We start from the raw sequence: 21,367 nt of genomic DNA on the forward strand, positions 1-21,367 counted from the left end.
GTTAATATGAACTGATGAGCAAAAGAAAGTAGACAGGTGGAATTGTTGCTGCAATCCTAAATATGCGTTCTAAGTAGTGAAATTAGTGCAGAACACTAATTGTATTGAACGCAACCATAATGTTTCACTTGTCAAAATGCAACCAAAAACATATGAATGTGTTTTGCAAGACGTTTCGCATAATTGTGATTACTGTTCCATGCACACGAGCAATTTTTGTACAGAGGGTATACAATATGTTTGTCGTGAAGACTGAACAATTACTTGACAAAACTCTCACGAAAAAATTGCAATATTGACGTCGCCACCACGAGAATGGACCACAGGAATCTCACAAATGGGTACTTCCAACAGCCATATTGCAAGGACATTAGGTTGCTCAAGCCAAAAATTAATTTGGCTGTTTAACCGTGTCAGTATGACAGGCCAAACATATAATCGACACAGAAGTGGAAGTCACAACACCCCATGAGGGTCTCTATCCGCGGAAGAAATACTACCTGTGTACTGAAAGAAAATAAAACAGCTTCAATCAAGCTCTCTTGTGTAGATTACCGATTTATCTGCGCCCTCTTCTTTGATACACATACAATTGGCTGCACTCTTATACAAATAGTAAACGGAGGCACTTGTTCAGAGATTGTTGGGTTTGCAGTTGTAGACCTGTCAGCTAACATTTACATAAACTCAAACAAAATTATTGCGTATAAATTGAATAAACTCAATTCACCTGACGTTACGTCACACGCTAACAAGTGTCGGAATATACATCGAGAGAATGCAAATGCACAAGTAGGGAGGTATATAATGTAGTTTTACCATTATCAGATCAGATGGTCAGTGTTACACGTCAGACGTGATATGGAGCACAACATTTTATACCATAATCAGTGATATGAAGGATGGCTTTCTTCTTCTTGACAGAAAACATTCGAAATGGGTGGAATTAACATCACGTGGATTATCAAAATTGTGACAGTTCTTCTTGAATGCATGTCAGATATAGATGTAGAGATATACAGACGAGATAACTTACAGGTATATCTAGACTCTCCGTACTGTAACCTCACAAAATGCTTCGACGCATCCGAACATTTATACTGAAGATACGTGGCTCTGTCGTCAACTTCAGCTGTAAACCAACTGAGCGAGGGCAGTCTAATTTACCAGCTCTTTAATCAACTGTCAACGACTATTCAAACAAATACCATGTAATTTTCGTTTGTCCTTCGCTCTACGATTATAAATGTCTGATTAGATAGAAGGCTGGATTAGATAACTAATCAAGGAAATAGACCAAGAAGAACTTCATGAAATTGTTGTGTCTGACTTTGGGTATGTTCCATAACGGTGGAGTAGTAAAGACAGTGCTACTGATTTTACCAATCTGAACTATACGCAAAGGAAACCAGTTAAACCTCTAATTTGTTTCATACGTCAACATGAGACACCTTGACAGTAACACAAAAAAAAACACTTTTCAGGCCAGAGGGGTGAGTTTAAGTTTAAGCCGCTTTTAGCAAAATTCCAGAGATATCACTGCGGGGAACACCAGGAATGGACTTCACGCACTGAAACCATGTGGGGATGAAACCAGGATCTTTGGTGTGACGAGCGAATGTTTTAACCATTAGGCCAAACCAACGCCAAAGCACCAACAGTCTTTACCTTCCACAACTGAGCATATATACCAGGAGTACAAACAGCGCTATTCCTCGCTTGTTCATACGATTTTCTTACCATAAGTTACAACATTCAACATCTAACTAAACCTTCAAAGATGATGTAGATTTATCACTATCGGCTCATCAAACAAACTTATTTACAAAATAACATTACATACAACTCGGGACATAGTCTAAAACACAACACAAATATAAACATTATTTAAGCAGGCAGTGAAACACCTCACTTTTCAAACATTCACAAACATTATCACTGAAAGGAACTAGGCTATCACATGGCTATAAAATGCGCCTCGGCATCGATGTCATAATCACATTCATTCATGGAAATAAAGAAAGTCAATTACGACCCTGACACATGATCAAAACACCAATGTTTGTTCTGTTGAGGAAATGTAAATTAGAGCGTGTCGTTTAATGTATTAAAGACCTGGAAGTAACATGTTATTTCAGGAAAACACCGCTGTTGTTAAGATATCCTGGCTCAAATTAATTACCACAAGTGCAGAGAACCCTCATTTATGAAACGGAACTTTATTTGTCATGATAATGTTTTAGAAGTGGCACAAGTGGTGACGGAAAATCGTCGAGGAGCCAATTAGTGTCACATTCCAACATCTGCCACTACATATATCGGCAGATAAAATATGCTTAATCTAGCTACACACTATTCACATTCGGGGGGCGTCGTTTGACTGAGACCATAAAATATGATTTGGACACTTCTTGTTTCCCAGCTCCTATTTGGATTTTCATCCAATGCAAATATAGTAAAGAAACATTGTCAACTGATAGAAGAGTACAAGGAATTCCAGACTACCATGGATACATACCTGGCATCGAGTGACGATGTCTGTCAAGGCGAATCTGTCAACTACACTGGTGAGTGTTACATTGCACCATGACATTTAGAGCTTTTGATCCTATTAATGGCCTTATGAACAGGGTGTCTGCACGGTGACCTCACAGTCGATGGTTCGATTCCCATGGTTGTATCATATTTAAATCATGTACGTGATCCATCCCTGCCTCATCTCACCATCTCACCAAAAGGTCCAGGTAATAGCTTGCTTGTTAAAGCCCGAGCCATTACAAAGATCCAGGTCGATTGGAAACATGGAAACCGAGTTTGAAGCCACTTTCTTTTGTCTCTCACCATGGGAGGGATTATTTCTGAGAGAGGCCGAAAATCATATTCGTTCTCCCCTCACTGAAGATTTCAGTGTATTTTAACTGTGTGTCACGACTGTCAACAACATTACATTGAGCAGCATGTTGCCATGCTTAAATGATGTTCTTTGCATTATGCAAAGTGACACCACGTCACATTTTGTTGCTCAAGGTAAGTACGAGAGAAAAGGCGTTAAATGTCAGACAATGTTACACGTTTATTGTCCAATGGACGTGTTGAACGCCTTTCTAGTGGGTTGCTTCCTTAACGAGACTAATCACCCACTCACTCACACACTCACTCACTCACTCACTCACTCACTCAGCATCAATATCTTGGGCCCGGAGGTTGAATCCCAACAGGATGTAGATTTACATCCATATCTGGTTGTTAATACCTGCGTCCAAAAGTCCACATGCAAAAGCATAACACATGTTAAAGTCTTCTGAAACAGCATCACCAGATTCAACTTTCACATAATGGATACTTATTATTTATGTTAAGATTGTGCAAGTGTTTTGAAGGAGTACCTTCCGAGAAAGGGATCACAAGGTTTAACTTTCATATAATGAATATACATTAGATCTATTTATAGACTGTGCAAGCATTTTGAAGGAGTATCCTAATGCTAAAGATGGCGTGTACAAGATACAACCCTCAGACGAACAAGGTTCCTTCAAAGCGTACTGTGATATGAACCAAGATGGAGGCGGTTGGCTGGTAAGTATATACGCTATGTAACCGTCTTGTCGTGTGCTTGGTTCCAAAAGTGGTTTAATTGCTGACAAATTAAACGAATAATCACAGACCCAGGAAAACATATGAGTGGGGAAAATAGAAATAAAACACTCTCCAAAAGCAACTACCCCATTTTCGATAGTACCAAAACACCAGGCCCATTCTTCCTACTTCATGCATTTTGAAAAGTGAGTGAGAAAGAGAATTGTCCTTACCAAAAGACTTCAGACTTCAAAGGTACTGTGGTGCAATAACATCAGTCTCATTCTTCACACAATCAGTACATATTTCAAGATTCTTAAACAAAACAAAGTTGTTGTTTTTCCATTTGTCATAAAATACCATGTATGTATCATTACCATACTACAGAGGCAAGTTTTTATATGACCAATCATACTCGTGTTTATGGAGTTTTCTGCGTATTAGTTTACTTTATGTACGGAAACAGGAAAAGGTCTGGGTGTGTGAAGATTATTAATGTATGGTAACAACTCCTTACATTTGGAGGCCCTTTATGATGAATTTGTGCCTCTAGAGATGATCCAAGGGTATGTCAGCTACAAACCTTGCGAAACAGCCACCACACATGATCTACTGAGCTTCTTGGCATGCGTGATTCTTAGCTCAACTTGATGATGAATTCTGAAATTCTAAAGATGTTTACATGGAATGTGTTATATTGTAGGTGATACAACGGAGAGTAGATGGCCAGGTGGATTTCTACAGGACTTGGTTTGAGTATATGGATGGCTTTGGCGATCTCACCGGGGAGTTCTGGCTGGGTAAGGATCGATGTGTACAAAGGCATACATTTAAGAGACTTTACTGGGCACCTTTCTCGTGGAAAGAAAGGAAAATACAAATTACTCGTACATTTGGAGTATCACCAACATGTATTTTAGGAAACACATCAAACGTTAAGCTTTTCTCTCACTCACTCACTATTGACTTCTTTAGTGTTGAAACAGAACAATGCAACAGTTTCTATTTGTTTCTTGTATTCTTTAAAAGGTGGAAATATGTCTTTTCATTTTCAATATCGTATGTGCATGATGTTACTGAATTTAATGTTTTTTACATGATTTCGAGAAAGTATTATATAAAAAGTACTTGATGCCATTTCAGGTAACGAGAAGATACACCGTGTCACCAAACAGACAACCTACGAACTACGAGTGGACCTAACGTTTACAGACGGGGAGACTGGCTTTGCCCACTACAACAACTTCCGTCTAGGCAACATGTCAACCTTCTACACTCTTGCCGTCAGTGGCTTCACGGGCAATTCAGGTAACTGTCAATAGTTATTTTCTTGTATAATCAAGACTGATTGTTTTCGTTTTACTTAGAATTGTTGAAGTTTATCTTCCACTATTTTATATTATATTGTTATGTTTAAAGACATTAAAAATAGATTGAATGATTTTTAAAATGACTAAACTTTAAAACGTTTACCGTTGTATTTAGCTGTATATGAAACTTTCTTTCAGGGGACAATATGATGTATCATAATTCAAGGCGCTTCAGTGCTAAAAACCTGGACTTGGACCTGAGAACGGGTAAACATTGTGCTGTGAACTATCATGGAGCATGGTGGTACAAAACTTGTCACAGCTCCAACCTCAATGGTCTTTACAACGACACCACAGATAGAGGAATGAAATGGGGAGGTGGCCATTTCTGCACACATACAAGTATGAAAATCCGCCCATATCATGGCAACGAGGAAGACTAAATGTGTACGAGGTCTGGTGGTGTCTTGCTGTGATTGCTATTAAGAACTAGACTCAAGCGTAGACTTTGAATTGAGTGTGTACTTAGTGGGTTATGTCCTTTTCATGTCTTGAACTTCACGTCCGAGGGCGCCGCTGTACTGAATCCGTTGTGGAAGTTGAATGGCGATGGTTCTATTCCTGGACGTTCAAAGATTGTTCTTTAAATGTCTGTCACTCCTAGTAAAAGAATGAAAACATGGACTGGTCAGTTTGAAGTCAGTGGAATGTATCTGAATGTACTATCCATGCGGAACTGATATGGTAACTGGTGGGAAGCACTATAAAACCCTAATTAATCTTGACTACTACAAGCACACACACACACACACACACACACACACACGCACACACACACACACACACACACACACACACACACTTGGTACTTGGCGACACAACTAGAACAATATTGAACTTTGCAACCCAGGAAATCTTACCTCGAGACACCGTGTTAAGATATGTGACGTCCACATCATTTTTCAGAATTATGTTGATGTGAACTGACGAGCAAAAGAAAGTAGACAGGTGGAATTGTTGCTGCACTCCCAAATATGCATTCTAAGTAGTGAAATTAGTGTAGAACATTAATTGTATTGAACGCAACCATCATGTTTCACTTGTCAAAATGCAACCAAAAACATATGAATGTGTTTTGCAGGAAGTTTCGCATAATTGTGATTACTGTTCCATGCACACGAGCAATTTTTGTACAGAGGGTATACAATATGTTTGTCGTGAAGACTGAACAATTACTTGACAAAACTCTCACGAGAAAATTGCAATATTGACGTCGCCACCACGAGAATGGACCACAGAAATATCACAAATGGGTACTTCCAACAGCCATATTGCAAGGACATTAGGTTGCTCAAGCCAAAAATTAATTTGGCTGTTTAACCGTATCAGTATGACAGACCCAACATATGATCGACCCAGAAGTGGAAGTCACAACACCCCACGAGGGTCTTTAACCGCGGGTTATTCACCTACGCAATCGGATGCTGACGGAGACGTCATCAGCTGCAGCATCATTGTGTTATGGCGTGAGCCGATTCACAGTGACCAGACGACTTTGTGCTGTTGGCATATGGGCCAACCGATCACTGTGACTTTCCAGCCTCGTATGTACCGTCTGCAGTGGTCACGACTACGTCACTGTTTATTGTCACAACGTCACTTTGCTGATAAAACCCTTCTATTGCAGTGTACTCCCACATACATTTCAGCAAATGGTTTTCTTATTGATATCTTACTGGAAGAAACACTACCTGTGTACTTAAAGAAAATAAAACAGCTTCAATCAAACTCTCTCGTGTACCAATTTATCTGCGCCCTCTTCTTTGATACAGTAGGTTTCACTCTGATATAAATAGTAAAGGGATGCACTCGTTCAGAGATTGTTGTGTTTGCAGTTGTAGACCTGTCAGCTAAAATTTACATAAATTGAAACATAATCATTGGGTATAAATTGAATAAACTCCTTTCACCTGACGTTCAGTGTGTTGTACCAACAGTCACACACTGACAAAAGTGGGAATGTACCTCGAGAGAATGCATATGTACAAGTACGGAGGTATATAAAGTTGTTTTACCATCATCAGATCAGATGGTCAGTGTTACACGTCAGACGTGATATGGAGCACAACGTTTTATACCATAATCAGTGATATGAAGGATACCTTTCTTCTTCTTGACAGAAAGCATTCGAAACGGGTGGAATTAATATCACGTGGATTATCAAAATTGTGACAGTTCTTCTTGAATGCATGTCAGATATAGATGTAGAGATATACAGACGAGATAACTTGCAGGTATATCTAGACTCTCCGTACTGTAACCTCACAAAATGCTTCGAATGAAAAAGCTCTCCACGCATCCGAACATTTATACTGAAGATACGTGGCTCTGTGGTCAACTTCAGCTGTAAACCAACTGAGCGAGGGCAGTCTAATTTACCAGCTCTTTAATCAACTGTCAACGACTATTCAAACAAATACCATGAAATTTTCGTTTGTTCTTCGCTGTACGATTATAAATGTCTGATTAGATAGAAGGCTGGATTAGATGACTAATGAAGGAAATAGACCAAAAAGAACTTCATGAAATTGTTGTGTCTGACTTTGGGTGTGTTCCATAACGGTGTAAAGTAGTAAAGTAGTAAAGACAGTGCTACTGATTTTACCAATCTGAACTATACGCAAAGGAAACCAGTTAAACCTCTAATTTGTTTCATACGTCAACATGAGACACCTTGACAATAACACAAAAAACACTTTTCAGGCCAGAAGGGAGACCTTCCCTTCATGTCCAACAACATTCCAACAGTCACAGTTTGTGAGTGAGTTTAAGTTTAAGCCGCTTTTAGCAACATTCCAGAGATATCACTGCGGGGAACACCAGGAATGGACTTCACGCACTGAAACCATGTGGGGATGAAACCAGGGTCTTTGGTGTGACAAGCGAATGTTTTAACCATTAGGCTCAAACCAACGCCAAAGCACCAACAGTCTTTACCTTCCACAACTGAGCATATATACCAGGAGTACAAACAGCGCTATTCCTCGCTTGTTCATACGGTTTTCTTACCATACGTTACAACAGTCAAGATCTAACTAAACCTTCAAAGATGATGTAGATGTATCATTATCGGTTCAGGTGGTCAGTGTTCAAAGAGTTTTAAGGGAGACATATGGAGAATAACGATCGCACCAGACCATTTAGGTCCAATACATTTCCTTAATCTGACTTGTCCCTTGTGGTCCCTTGTTTAGGTTAACAGTTTACACCATGTATCATCACTTGTCTGTCTAATTATGAATTATGAACGCTTACTTATGATATAGTCGGAACCATCCAACCATAGCTTGCTTGTTAAAGCCCGAGCCATAACAAAGGTCCAGGTCGATTGGAAACATGGAAACCGAGTTTGAAGCCACTTTCCTTTGTCTCTCACCATGGCAGGGATTATTTCTGAGAGAGGCCGAAAATCATATTCGTTCTCCCCTCACTGAAGATTTGAGTGTATTTTAACTGTGTGTCAGCATGTACCCATAAAAACAAACAGGTCCCTAGTGTCACGACTGTCAACAACACTACATTTTGATCAACTGAGCAGCATGTTGCCAAGCTTAAATGATGTTCTTTGCATTATACCAAGTCAGACCACGTCACATTTTGTTGCTCAAGGTAAGTAGGAGAGAAAAGGCGTTAAATATGTCAGACAATGTTACATGTTTATTCTCCTTAGTGAGTGAGTGAGTGAGTGAGTGAGTTTAGTTTTACGTCGCACTTAGCAATATTCCAGCTATATGGCGACGGTCTGTAAATAATCGAGTCTGGACCAGACAATCCAGTGATCAACAACATGAGCATCGATCTGCGCAATTGGGAACCGATGACATGTGTCAACCAAGTCAGCTAGTCTGACCACCCGATCCCGTTAGTCGCCTCTTACGACAAGCATAGTCACCTTTTATCTCCTTAGTACTCCAATGGACGTGTTGGACGCCTTTCTAGTGGGTTGCTTCCTTAAAGATACTAATCATTCACTCACTCACTCACTCACTCACTCACTCAACAGCAACAATATTTTGGGTATGATTACACAAATGTATGGTTCCGAAGGCTGAATCCCTACACGATGTAGATTAACAGGCCATGTCTGGCTTTTTAATACCTGCGCCCAAAAGTCCATATGCAAAAGCATCACATATGTGAAAGCCTTCTGAAAAAAACATCACCAGATTCAACTTTCATATAACGGATACTCATCATTTATGTTTAGATTGTGCAAGTGTTTGAAGGAGCACCTTCTGGAAGAGGCATCACAAGGTTTAACTTTCATATAATGAATATACATTATATCTATTTATAGACTGTGCAAGCATTTTGAAGGAGTATCCTAATGCTAAAGATGGCGTGTACAAGATACAACCCTCAGACGAACAAGGCTCCTTCAAAGCGTACTGTGACATGACCCAAGATGGAGGCGGTTGGCTGGTAAGTATATACGCTATGTAACCGTCTCATCGTGTGCTTGGTTCCAAAAGTGATTTTATTGCTGACAACTTAAACGAATAATCACAGACCCAGGAAAACATATGAGTGGGGAACTGGAAATAAAACACTCTCCAAAAGCAACTACCCCAGTTTCAGTAGTACCAAAACACCAGGCCCATTCTTCCTACTTTCTGCATTTTGAAAGTGAGTGAGAAAGAGAATTGTACTTACCAAAAGACTTCAGACTTCAAAGGTACTGTGGTGCAATAACATCGGTCTCATTCTTCACACAATCACTACATATTTCAAGATTCTTAAACAAAACAAAGTTGTTGTTTTTCCATTTGTCATAAAATACCATGTATGTATCATTACCATACTACAGAGGCAAGTTTTTATATAATTAATCATACTCGTGTTTATGGAGTTTTCTGCGTATTAGTTTACTTTATGTACGGAAACAGGAAAAGGTCTGGGTGTGTGAAGATTATTAATGTATGGTAACAACTCCTTACATTTGGAGGCCCTTTATGATGAATTTGTGCCTCTAGAGATGATCCAAGGGTATGTCAGCTACAATCCTTGCGAAACAGCCACCACACATGATCTACTGAGCTTCTTGGCATGCGTGATTCTTAGCTCAACTTGATGATGAATTCTGAAATTCTATAGATGTTTACATGGAATGTGTTATGTTGTAGGTGATACAACGGAGAGTAGATGGCCAGGTGGATTTCTACAGGACTTGGTTTCAGTATATGGATGGCTTTGGCGATCTCACCGGGGAGTTCTGGCTGGGTAAGGATCGATGTGTACAAAGACACACGTTTAAGAGACTTTACTGGGCACTTTTCTCGTGGAAAGAAAGGAAAATACAAATTACTCGTATATTCCGAATATCACCAACATACATTTTAGGAAACACATCAAACGTTAAGATTTTCTCTCACTTACTCACTCACTATTGACGTTTTTAGTGTTGACTGTTTCAGTTTCAGAGAAACAGAACAATGCAACAGTTTCTATTTGTTTCTTGTATTCTTTAACAGGTGGAAATATGACTTTTCATATGGCATTATCGTATATGCATGATTTTACTAACGTTATTGTTTTATACATGAACTCGAGAAAGTATTACATACTTTATGCCATTTCAGGTAACGAGAAGATACACCGTGTCACCAAACAGACAAGCTACGAACTACGAGTAGACCTCACGTTTACTGACGGGGAGACTGGCGTTGCCCACTACAACAACTTCCGTCTAGGCAACATGTCAACCTTCTACACTCTTGCCGTCAGTGGTTTCACAGGCAATTCAGGTAACTGTCAATAGTTATTTACTGGTATAATCAAGACTGACTGTTTTCGTTTTATTTAGAATTGTTGAAGCTTATATTCCACGAACGCCGCTCTTCTGGTTTTGTGATGTTTAAAGACATCTAAAAATAGATTGAATGATTTTTAAAAAGACAAAACTCTAAAACGTTTTACGTTGTATTTAGTCCATTTACCTTGTTAGAAACTATGCATTGACATAGCAGGATTTGATATAAGGGAACAGTCATATTACAACCTCGTATGACCTGGTTATGTGCAAATGGATCAGTCCCTTCACATTACAGTGAAGGAAACAGTCATGACAACCTATCATGACAGAGTTAAGTAAATACGAGCAACCCTTTACAATCGTAAATGATGGCACAAATACTCAGCATAACATAGGCGTATTGAAAATGAAAGTGTTTTACTTCACCAGAATGAAATTGTGAAATATCGCCATATGTTAGTATTTTACTGTTGAGAACCAAGACTATCAAAAGACTAATTTCAATTATTATATGAAACAGTTTCAATAAACATCTGTTGTCTATATTTCGGCCCGGCTCATTAGAAACAAACCGTTTTCATGGTAAATAAAATAATCGCAGTTAATGTAATTGTATTCTTGCTTCAAATTTCGATGATATTATCACATGAAACTTTCTTTCAGGGGACAAGATGGGGTGGCATAATTCACAGCGCTTCAGTGCTAAAAACCTGGACTTGGACCAAACAACGACTGAACATTGTGCTGTGAAATATCATGGAGCTTGGTGGTACAATGCTTGTCACAGCTCCAACCTCAATGGTCTTTACAACGACACCACAAGCAGGGGAATGAAATGGGGAGGTGGCCATGTCTGCACACATACAAGTATGAAAATCCGCCCATATCATGGCAACGAGGAAGACTAAATATGTACGAGGTCTGGTGGTGTCTTGTGATTGCTATTAAGAACTAGACTCAAGCGTAGACTTTGAATTGAGTGTGTACTTAGTGGGTTATGTCCTTTTCATGTCTTGAACTTCACGTCCGAGGGCGCCGCTGTACTGAATCCGTTGTGGAAGTTGAATGGCGATGGTTCTATTCCTGGACGTTCAAAGATTGTTCTTTAAATGTCTGTCACTTCTAGTAAAAGAATGAAAATATGGACTGGTCAGTTTGAAGTCAGTGGAATGTATCTGAATGTACTATCCATGCGGAACTGATATGGTAACTGGTGGGAAGCACTATAAAACCCTAATTAATCTTGACTATTATAAGCACACCGTGTTAAGATATGTGACGTCCACATCATTTTTCAGAATTATGTTAATATGAACTGACGAGCAAAAGAAAGTAGACAGGTGGAATTGTTGCTGCCATCCTAAACATGCGTTCTAAGTAGTGCAGAACACTAATAGTATTGAACGCAACGATCATGTTTCACTTGTCAAAATGCAACCAAAAACATATGAATGTGTTTTACAAGATGTTTCCCATAATTGTGATTACTGTTCCATGCACACGAGCAATTTTGTACAGAGGGTATACAATATGTTTGTCGTGAAGACTGAACAATTACTTGACAAAACTCTCACGAGAAAATTCCAATATTGACGTCGGCACCACGAGAATGGACCACAGGAATATCACAAATGGGTACTTCCAACAGCCATATTGCAAGGACATTAGGTTGCTCAAGACAAAACTTAATTTGGCTGTTTAACCGTATCAGTATGACAGGCCAAACATATAATCGACACAGAAGTGGAAGTCACAACACCCCATGAGGGTCTCTATCCGCTGAAGAAATACTACCTGTGTACTGAAAGAAAATAAAACAGCTTCAATCAAGCTCTCTTGTGTAGATTACCGATTTATCTGCGCCCTCTTCTTTCATACACATACGATTGGCTGCACTCTTATACAAATAGTAAACGGAGGCACTTGTTCAGAGATTGTTGGGTTTGCAGTTGTAGACCTGTCAGCTAAAATTTACATAAACTCAAGCAAAATTATTGCGTATAAATTGAAACTCCTTTCACCTGACCTTACGTCACACGCTAACACGTGTCGGAATATACATCGAGAGAATGCATATGTACAAGTACGGAGGTATATAATGTAGTTTTACCATCATCAGATCAGATGGTCAGTGTTACACGTCAGACGTGATATGGAGCACAACATTTTATACCATAATCAGTGATATGAAGGATGGCTTTCTTCTTCTTGACAGAAAACATTCGAAATGGGTGGAATTAACATCACGTGGATTATCAAAATTGTGACAGTTCTTCTTGAATGCATGTCAGATATAGATATACAGATATACAGACGAGATAACTTGCAGGTATATCTAGACTCTCCGTACTGTAACCTCACAAACTGCTTCGAATGAAAAAGCTCTCCACGCATCCGAACATTTATACTGAAGATACGTGGCTCTGTTGTCAACTTCAGCTGTAAACCAACTGAGCGAGGGCAGTCTAATTTACCAGCTCTTTAATCAACTGTCAAGGACTATTAAAACAAATACCATGTAATTTTCGTTTGTACGATTATAAATGTCTGATTAGATAGAAGGCTGGATTAGATGACTAATGAAGGAAATAGACCAAGAAGAACTTCATGAAATTGTTGTGTCTGACTTTGGGTGTGTTCCATAACGGTGGAGTAGTAAAGACAGTGCTACTGATTTTACCAATCTGAACTATACACAAAGGAAACCAGTTAAACCTCTAATTTGTTTCATACGTCAACATGAGACACCTTGACAGTAACACAAAAAAAACACTTTTCAGGCCAGAGGGGAGACTCTCCTTTCATGTCCAACAACATTTCAGCAGTCTCAGTTTGTGAGTGAGTTTAAGTTTAAGCCGCTTTTAGCAACATTCCAGAGATATCACTGCGGGGAACACCAGGAATGGACTTCACGCACTGAAACCATGTGGGGATGAAACCAGGGTCTTTGGTGTGACGAGCGAATGTTTTAACCATTAGGCCAAACCGACGCCAAAGCACCAACAGTCTTTACCTTCCACAACTGAGCATATATACCAGGAGTGCAAACAGCGCTATTCCTCGCTTGTTCATACGGTTTCCTTACCATAAGTTACAACATTCAAGATCTAACTAAACCTTCAAAGATGATGTACATTTATCATTATCGGCTCATCAAACAAAAATATTTACAAAATAACATTACATACAACTCGGGACATAGTCTAAAACACAACACAAATATAAACATTATTTCTGCAGGCAGTGAAACACCTCACTTTTCAAACATTCACAAACATTATCACTGAAAGGAACTAGGATCATCACATGGCTATAAAATGCGCCTCAGCATCGATGTCATAATCACATTCATTCATGGAAATAAAGAAAGTCAATTAAGAGCCTGACACATGATCAAAACACCAATGTTTGTTCTGTTGAGGAAATGTAAATTAGAGCGTGTCGTTTAATGTATTAAAGACCTGGAAGTAACATGTTATTTCAGGAAAACACCTCTGTTGTTAAGACATCCTGGCTCAAATTAATTACCACAAGTGCAGAGAACCCTCATTTATGAAACGGAACTTTATTTGTCATGATAATGTTTTAGAAGTGGCACAAGTGGTGACGGAAAATCGTCGAGGAGCCAATTAGTGTCACATTCCAACATCTGCCACTACATATATCGGCAGATAAAATATGCTTAATCTAGCTACACACTATTCACATTTGGGGGGCGTCGTTTGACTGAGACCATAAAATATGATTTGGTTACTTGTTGTTTCACAGCTCCTATTTGGATTTTCATCCAAAGCAAATGTAGTAAAGAAACATTGTCAACTGATAGAAGAGTACAAGGAATTCCAGACTACCATGGATACATACCTGGCATCGAGTGACGATGTCTGTCAAGGTGAATCTGTCAACTACACTGGTGAGTGTTACATTGCACCATGACATTTAGAACTTTTGATCCTATTAATGGCCTTATGAACAGGGTGTCTGCACGGACACCTCACAGTCGATGGTTCGATTCCCATGGCTGTATCATATTTACATAATGTGCGTGATACATCCCTGCCTCATCTCACCATCTCACCAAAAGGTCCAGGTAATAGCTTGCTTGTTAAAGCCCGAGCCATAACAAACATCCAGGTCGATTGGAAACATGGAAACCGAGTTTGAAGCCACTTTCTTTTGTCTCTCACCATGGCAGGGATTATTTTTGAGAGAGGCCGAAAATCATATTCGTTCTCCCCTCACTGAAGATTTCAGTGTATTTTAACTCTGTGTCACGACTGTCAACAACATTACATTGAGCAGCATGTTACCAAGCTTAAATGATGTTCTTTGCATTATGCAAAGTCAGACCACGTCACATTTTGTTCCTCAAGGTAAGTACGAGAGAAAAGGCGTTAAATGTCAGACAATGTTACACGTTTATTGTCCTTAGTACTCCAATGGACGTGTTGAACGCCTTTCTAGTGGGTTGCTTCCTTAACGAGACTAATCACCCTCTCACTCACTCACTCACTCACTCACTCAGCATCAATATCGTGGGCCCGGAGGTTGAATCCCAACAGGATGTAGATTTACAGGCCATATCTGGTTTTTAATACCTGCGTCCAAAAGTCCTCATGCGAAAGCATAACACATGTTAAAGTCTTCTGAAAAAGCATCACTAGATTCAACTTTCACATAATGGATACTTATTATTTATGTTAAGATTGTGCAAGTGTTTTGAAGGAGTACTTTCCGAGAAAGGGATCACAAGGTTTAACTTGCATATAATGAATATACGTTATATCTATTTATAGACTGTGCAAGCATTTTGAAGGAGTATCCTAATGCTAAAGATGGCGTGTACAAGATACAACCCTCAGACGAACAAGGCTCCTTCAAAGCGTACTGTGACATGACCCAAGATGGAGGCGGTTGGCTGGTAAGTATATGCGCTATGTAACCCTCTTGTCGTGTGCTTGGTTCCAAAAGTGGTTTAATTGCCGACAACTTAAACGAATTATCACAGACCCAGGAAAACATATAAGTGGGGAAAATAGAAATAAAACACTCTCCAAAAGTCGATAGTACCAAAACACCAGGCCCATTCTTCCTACTTCATGCATTTTGAAAAGTGAGTGAGAAAGAGAATTGTCCTTACCAAAAGACTTCAGACTTCAAAGGTACTGTGGTGCAATAACATCAGTCTCATTCTTCACACAATCACTACATATTTCAAGATTCTTAAACAAAACAAAGTTGTTGTTTTTCCATTTGTCATAAAATACCATGTGTGTATCATGACCATACTACAGAGGCAAGTTTTTATATAATTAATCATACTCGTGTTTATGGAGTTTTCTGCGTATTAGTTTACTTTATGTACGGAAACAGGAAAAGGTCTGGGTGTGTGAAGATTATTAATGTATGGTAACAACTCCTTACATTTGGAGGCCCTTTATGATGAATTTGTGCCTCTAGAGATGATCCAAGGGTATGTCAGCTACAATCCTTGCGAAACAGCCACCACACATGATCTACTGAGCTTCTTGGCATGCGTGATTCTTAGCTCAACTTGATGATGAATTCTGAAATTCTATAGATGTTTACATGGAATGTGTTATGTTGTAGGTGATACAACGGAGAGTAGATGGCCAGGTGGATTTCTACAGGACTTGGTTTCAGTATATGGATGGCTTTGGCAATCTCACCGGGGAGTTCTGGCTGGGTAAGGATCGATGTGTACAAAGACACACGATTAAGAGACTTTACTGGGCACTTTTCTCGTGGAAAGAAAGGAAAATACAAATTACTCGTATATTCCGAATATCACCAACATGTATTTTAGGAAACACATCAAACGTTAAGATTTTCTCTCACTTACTCACTCACTATTGACGTTTTTAGTGTTGACTGTTTCAGTTTCAGAGAAACAGAACAATGCAACAGTTTCTATTTGTTTCTTGTATTCTTTAACAGGTGGAAATATGACTTTTCATTTGGCGTTATCGTATATGCATGATTTTACTAACGTTATTGTTTTATACATGAACTCGAGAAAGTATTACATACTTTATACCATTTCAGGTAACGAGAAGATACACCGTGTCACCAAACAGACAACGTACGAACTACGAGTAGACCTCACGTTTACTGACGGGGAGACTGGCGTTGCCCACTACATCAACTTCCGTCTAGGCAACATGTCAACCTTCTACACTCTTGCCGTCAGTGGCTTCACGGGCAATTCAGGTAACTGTCAATAGTTATTTTCTCGTATAATCAAGACTGATTGTTTTCGTTTTATTTAGAATTGTTGAAGCTTATATTCCACGAACGCCGCTCTTCTGGTTTTGTGAAGTTTAAAGACATCTAAAAATAGATTGAATGATTTTTAAAAAGACAAAACTCTAAAACGTTTTACGTTGTATTTAGTCCATTTACCTTGTTAGAAACTATGCATTGACATAGCAGGATTTGATATAAGGGAACAGTCATATTACAACCTCGTATGACCTGGTTATGTGCAAATGGATCAGTCCCTTCACATTACAGTGAAGGAAACAGTCATGACAACCTATCATGACAGAGTTAAGTAAATACGAGCAACCCTTTACAATCGTAAATGATGGCACAAATACTCAGCATAACATAGGCGTATTGAAAATGAAAGTGTTTTACTTCACCAGAATGAAATTGTGAAATATCGCCATATGTTAGTATTTTACTGTTGAGAACCAAGACTATCAAAAGACTAATTTCAATTATTATATGAAACAGTTTCAATAAACATCTGTTGTCTATATTTCGGCCCGGCTCATTAGAAACAAACCGTTTTCATGGTAAATAAAATAATCGCAGTTAATGTAATTGTATTCTCGCTTCAAATTTCGATGATATTATCACATGAAACTTTCTTTCAGGGGACAAGATGGGGTGGCATAATTCACAGCGCTTCAGTGCTAAAAACCTGGACTTGGACCAAACAACGACTGAACATTGTGCTGTGAAATATCATGGAGCTTGGTGGTACAATGCTTGTCACAGCTCCAACCTCAATGGTCTTTACAACGACACCACAAATAGAGGAATGAAATGGGGAGGTACCAATGTCTGCACACATACAAGTTTAAAAATCCGCCCATATCATGGCAACGAGGAAGACTAAATGTGTACGAGGTCTGGTGGTGTCTTGTTGTGATTGCTATTAAGAACTAGACTCAAGCGTAGACTTTGAATTGAGTGTGTACTTAGTGGGTTATGTCCTTTTCAAGTCTTGAACTTCACGTCCTAGGGCGCCGCTGTACTGAATCCGTTGTGGAAGTTGAATGGCGATGGTTCTATTCCTGGACGTTCAAAGATTGTTCTTTAAATGTCTGTCACTCCTAGTAAAAGAATGAAAACATGGACTGGTCAGTTTGAAGTCAGTGGAATGTATCTGAATGTACTATCCATGCGGAACTGATATGGTAACTGGTGGGAAGCACTATAAAACCCTAATTAATCTTGACTATTATAAGCACACACACACACGCGCGCACACACACGCACACACACACACACACACACACACTTGGTACTTGGCGACACAACTAGAACAATATTGAACTTTGCAACCCAGGAAACCTTACCTCGAGACACCGTGTTAAGATATGTGACGTCCACATCATTTTTCAGAATTATGTTAATATGAACTGACGAGCAAAAGAAAGTAGACAGGTGGAATTGTTGCTGCCATCCTAAACATGCGTTCTAAGTAGTGCAGAACACTAATAGTATTGAACGCAACGATCATGTTTCACTTGTCAAAATGCAACCAAAAACATATGAATGTGTTTTGCAGGAAGTTTCGCATAATTGTGATTACTGTTCCATGCATACGAGCAATTTTTCTACAGAGGGTATACAATATGTTTGTCGTGAAGACTGAACAATTACTTGACAAAACTCTCACGAGAAAATTCCAATATTGACGTCGCCACCACGAGAATGGACCACAGAAATATCACAAATGGGTACTTCCAACAGCCATATTGCAAGGACATTAGGTTGCTCAAGACAAAAATTAATTTGGCTGTTTAACCGTATCAGTATGACAGACCCAACATATGATCGACCCAGAAGTGGAAGTCACAACACCCCACGAGGGTCTTTAACCGCGGGTTATTCACCTACGCAATCGGATGCTGACGGTGACGTCATCAGCTGCAGCATCATTGTGTTATGGCGTGAGCCGATTCACAGTGACCAGACGACTTTGTGCTGTTGGCATATGGGCCAACCGATCACTGTGACTTTCCAGCCTCGTATGTACCGTCTGCAGTGGTCACGACTACGTCACTGTTTATTGTCACAACGTCACTTTGCTGATAAAACCCTTGTGTTGCAGTGTACTCCCACATACATTTCAGCAAATTTCTTATTGATATCTTACTGGAAGAAACACTACCTGTGTACTTAAAGAAAATAAAACAGCTTCAATCAAACTCTCTCGTGTACCAATTTATCTGCGCCCTCTTCTTTGATACAGTAGGTTTCACTCTGATATAAATAGTAAAGGGATGCACTCGTTCAGAGATTGTTGTGTTTGCAGTTGTAGACCTGTCAGCTAAAATTTACATAAATTGAAACATAATCATTGGGTATAAATTGAATAAACTCCTTTCACCTGAAGTTCAGTGTGTTGTACCAACAGTCACACACTGACAAAAGTGGGAATGTACCTCGAGAGAATGCATATGTACAAGTACGGAGGTATATAATGTAGTTTTACCATTATCAGATCAGATGGTCAGTGTTACACGTCAGACGTGATATGGAGCACAACGTTTTATACCATAATCAGTGATATGAAGGATACCTTTCTTCTTCTTGACAGAAAGCATTCGAAACGGGTGGAATTAATATCATGTGGATTATCAAAATTGTGACAGTTCTTCTTGAATGCATGTCAGATATAGATGTAGAGATATACAGACGAGATAACTTGCAGGTATATCTAGACTCTCCGTACTGTTACCTCACAAAATGCTTCGAATGAAAAAGCTCTCCACGCATCCGAACATTTATACTGAAGATACGTGGCTCTGTGGTCAACTTCAGCTGTAAACCAACTCAGTAAGGGCAGTCTAATTTACCAGCTCTGTAATCAACTGTGAACGACTATTAAAACAAATACCATGAAATTTTCGTTTGTCCTTCGCTGTACGATTATAAATGTCTGATTAGATAGAAGGCTGGATTAGATGACTAATGAAGGAAATAGACCAAGAAGAACTTCATGAAATTGTTGTGTCTGACTTTGGGTGTGTTCCATAACGGTGTAAAGTAGTAAAGTAGTAAAGACAGTGCTACTGATTTTACCAATCTGAACTATACGCAAAGGAAACCAGTTAAACCTCTAATCTGTTTCATACGTCAACATGAGACACCTTGACAGTAACACAAAAAAAACGAATTTCAGGCGAGAAGGGAGACCTTCCCTTCATGTCCAACAACATTCCAACAGTCACAGTTTGTGAGTGAGTTTAAGTTTAAGCCGCTTTTAGCAACATTCCAGAGATATCACTGCGGGGAACACCAGGAATGGACTTCACGCACTGAAACCATGTGGGGATGAAACCAGGATCTTTGGTGTGACAAGCGAATGTTTTAACCATTAGGCCAAACCAACGCCAAAGCACCAACAGTCTTTACCTTCCACAACTGAGCATATATACCAGGAGTACAAACAGCGCTATTCCTCGCTTGTTCATACGGTTTTCTTACCATACGTTACAACATTCAAGATCTAACTAAACCTTCAAAGATGATGTAGATGTATCATTATCGGTTCAGGTGGTCAGTGTTCAAAGAGTTTTAAGGGAGACATATGGAGAATAACGATCGCACCAGACCATTTAGGTCCAATACATTTCCTTAATCTGACTTGTCCCTTGTGGTCCCTTGTTTAGGTTAACAGTTTACACCAGGTATCATCACTTGTCTGTCTAATTATGAATTATGAACGCTTACTTATGATATAGTCGGAACCATCCAATGTAGTATAGATTTAGTAAGTTCACCAAAACAAATATTTACAAGATAACATTACATACAACTCGGCACATAGTCTAAAACACAACACAAACCCAAACATGTAGTCATTCCACGACACGTGAAATACATGATTTTACTCTCATTTTGTAATAACACTTGACATTTTGACATTGTGCTGACTACAAAGCCATATAAACATTATTTTATGCAGGCAATAAAAAACCTGACTTTCAAACATTCACAAACATTATCACTGAAAGGAACTAGGATCATCACATGGCTATAAAATGCGCCTCAGCATCGATGTCATAATCACATTCATTCATGGAAATAAAGAAAGTCAATTACGAGTCTGCCACATGATATAAAACACCAATGTTTGTTCTGTTGAGGAAATGTAAATTAGAGTGTGTCGTTGAATGTAATAAAGACCTGGAAGTAACATGTTATTTCAGGAAAACACCGCTGTTGTTAAGACATCCTGGCTCAAATTAATTACCACAAGTGCAGAGAACCCTCATTTATGAAACGGAACTTTATTTGTCATGATAATGTTTTAGAAGTGGCACAAGTGGTGACGGAAACTCATCGAGGAGCCAATTAGTGTCACATTCCAACATCTGCCACTACATATATCGGCAGATAAAATATG

At 39.1% G+C, this 21,367-nt stretch overlaps 3 protein-coding genes across 4 annotated transcripts; all 3 read left to right on the forward strand.

Annotated features, from left to right (window-relative positions):
* The first annotated feature begins 2,338 nt into the window (after positions 1 to 2,338).
* Positions 2,339 to 6,674, forward strand: LOC137272921 (ryncolin-4-like). Of its 2 annotated transcripts, none has more exons than XM_067805343.1 (5): positions 2,339 to 2,567; positions 3,452 to 3,576; positions 4,280 to 4,376; positions 4,720 to 4,884; positions 5,085 to 6,674. In XM_067805343.1, the coding sequence occupies exons 1-5, from the start codon at positions 2,396 to 2,398 to the stop codon at positions 5,327 to 5,329; spliced, it is 804 nt and encodes a 267-aa protein (XP_067661444.1). In that variant the 5' UTR covers positions 2,339 to 2,395; the 3' UTR covers positions 5,330 to 6,674. The 2 variants fall into 2 exon arrangements, with proteins under 2 accessions (XP_067661444.1, XP_067661443.1); XM_067805342.1 differs by having other exon boundaries at positions 2,340 to 2,567; positions 3,440 to 3,576.
* Positions 6,675 to 8,485: 1,811 nt separating this feature from the next.
* Positions 8,486 to 11,617, forward strand: LOC137272045 (fibrinogen C domain-containing protein 1-A-like). The gene is made up of 5 exons (XM_067804415.1): positions 8,486 to 8,555; positions 9,244 to 9,368; positions 10,070 to 10,166; positions 10,526 to 10,690; positions 11,362 to 11,617. The coding sequence occupies exons 1-5, from the start codon at positions 8,486 to 8,488 to the stop codon at positions 11,604 to 11,606; spliced, it is 702 nt and encodes a 233-aa protein (XP_067660516.1). The 3' UTR covers positions 11,607 to 11,617.
* Positions 11,618 to 14,382: 2,765 nt separating this feature from the next.
* Positions 14,383 to 19,163, forward strand: LOC137272923 (fibrinogen C domain-containing protein 1-A-like). Its single transcript, XM_067805344.1, has 5 exons — positions 14,383 to 14,611; positions 15,495 to 15,619; positions 16,309 to 16,405; positions 16,765 to 16,929; positions 17,601 to 19,163. The coding sequence occupies exons 1-5, from the start codon at positions 14,440 to 14,442 to the stop codon at positions 17,843 to 17,845; spliced, it is 804 nt and encodes a 267-aa protein (XP_067661445.1). The 5' UTR covers positions 14,383 to 14,439; the 3' UTR covers positions 17,846 to 19,163.
* Positions 19,164 to 21,367: the final 2,204 nt, after the last annotated feature.

Source organism: Haliotis asinina, chromosome 2 (assembly GCF_037392515.1).
Source record: "Haliotis asinina isolate JCU_RB_2024 chromosome 2, JCU_Hal_asi_v2, whole genome shotgun sequence".
Taxonomy (NCBI): Eukaryota; Metazoa; Mollusca; class Gastropoda; order Lepetellida; family Haliotidae; genus Haliotis; species Haliotis asinina.

Coding starts and splice junctions, on each gene's coding strand:
- LOC137272921 (XM_067805342.1), top strand. CDS start 2,396: ATGATTTGGACACTTCTTGTTTCCCAGCTCCTATTTGGATTTTCATCC. Junction 2,568..3,439: donor CGAATCTGTCAACTACACTG/GTGAGTGTTACA, acceptor AATATACATTAG/ATCTATTTATAGACTGTGCA. Junction 4,885..5,084: donor TGGCTTCACGGGCAATTCAG/GTAACTGTCAAT, acceptor ACTTTCTTTCAG/GGGACAATATGATGTATCAT.
- LOC137272045 (XM_067804415.1), top strand. CDS start 8,486: ATGTTGCCAAGCTTAAATGATGTTCTTTGCATTATACCAAGTCAGACC. Junction 10,167..10,525: donor CACCGGGGAGTTCTGGCTGG/GTAAGGATCGAT, acceptor ATGCCATTTCAG/GTAACGAGAAGATACACCGT. Junction 10,691..11,361: donor TGGTTTCACAGGCAATTCAG/GTAACTGTCAAT, acceptor ACTTTCTTTCAG/GGGACAAGATGGGGTGGCAT.
- LOC137272923 (XM_067805344.1), top strand. CDS start 14,440: ATGATTTGGTTACTTGTTGTTTCACAGCTCCTATTTGGATTTTCATCC. Junction 15,620..16,308: donor AAGATGGAGGCGGTTGGCTG/GTAAGTATATGC, acceptor GTTATGTTGTAG/GTGATACAACGGAGAGTAGA. Junction 16,406..16,764: donor CACCGGGGAGTTCTGGCTGG/GTAAGGATCGAT, acceptor ATACCATTTCAG/GTAACGAGAAGATACACCGT.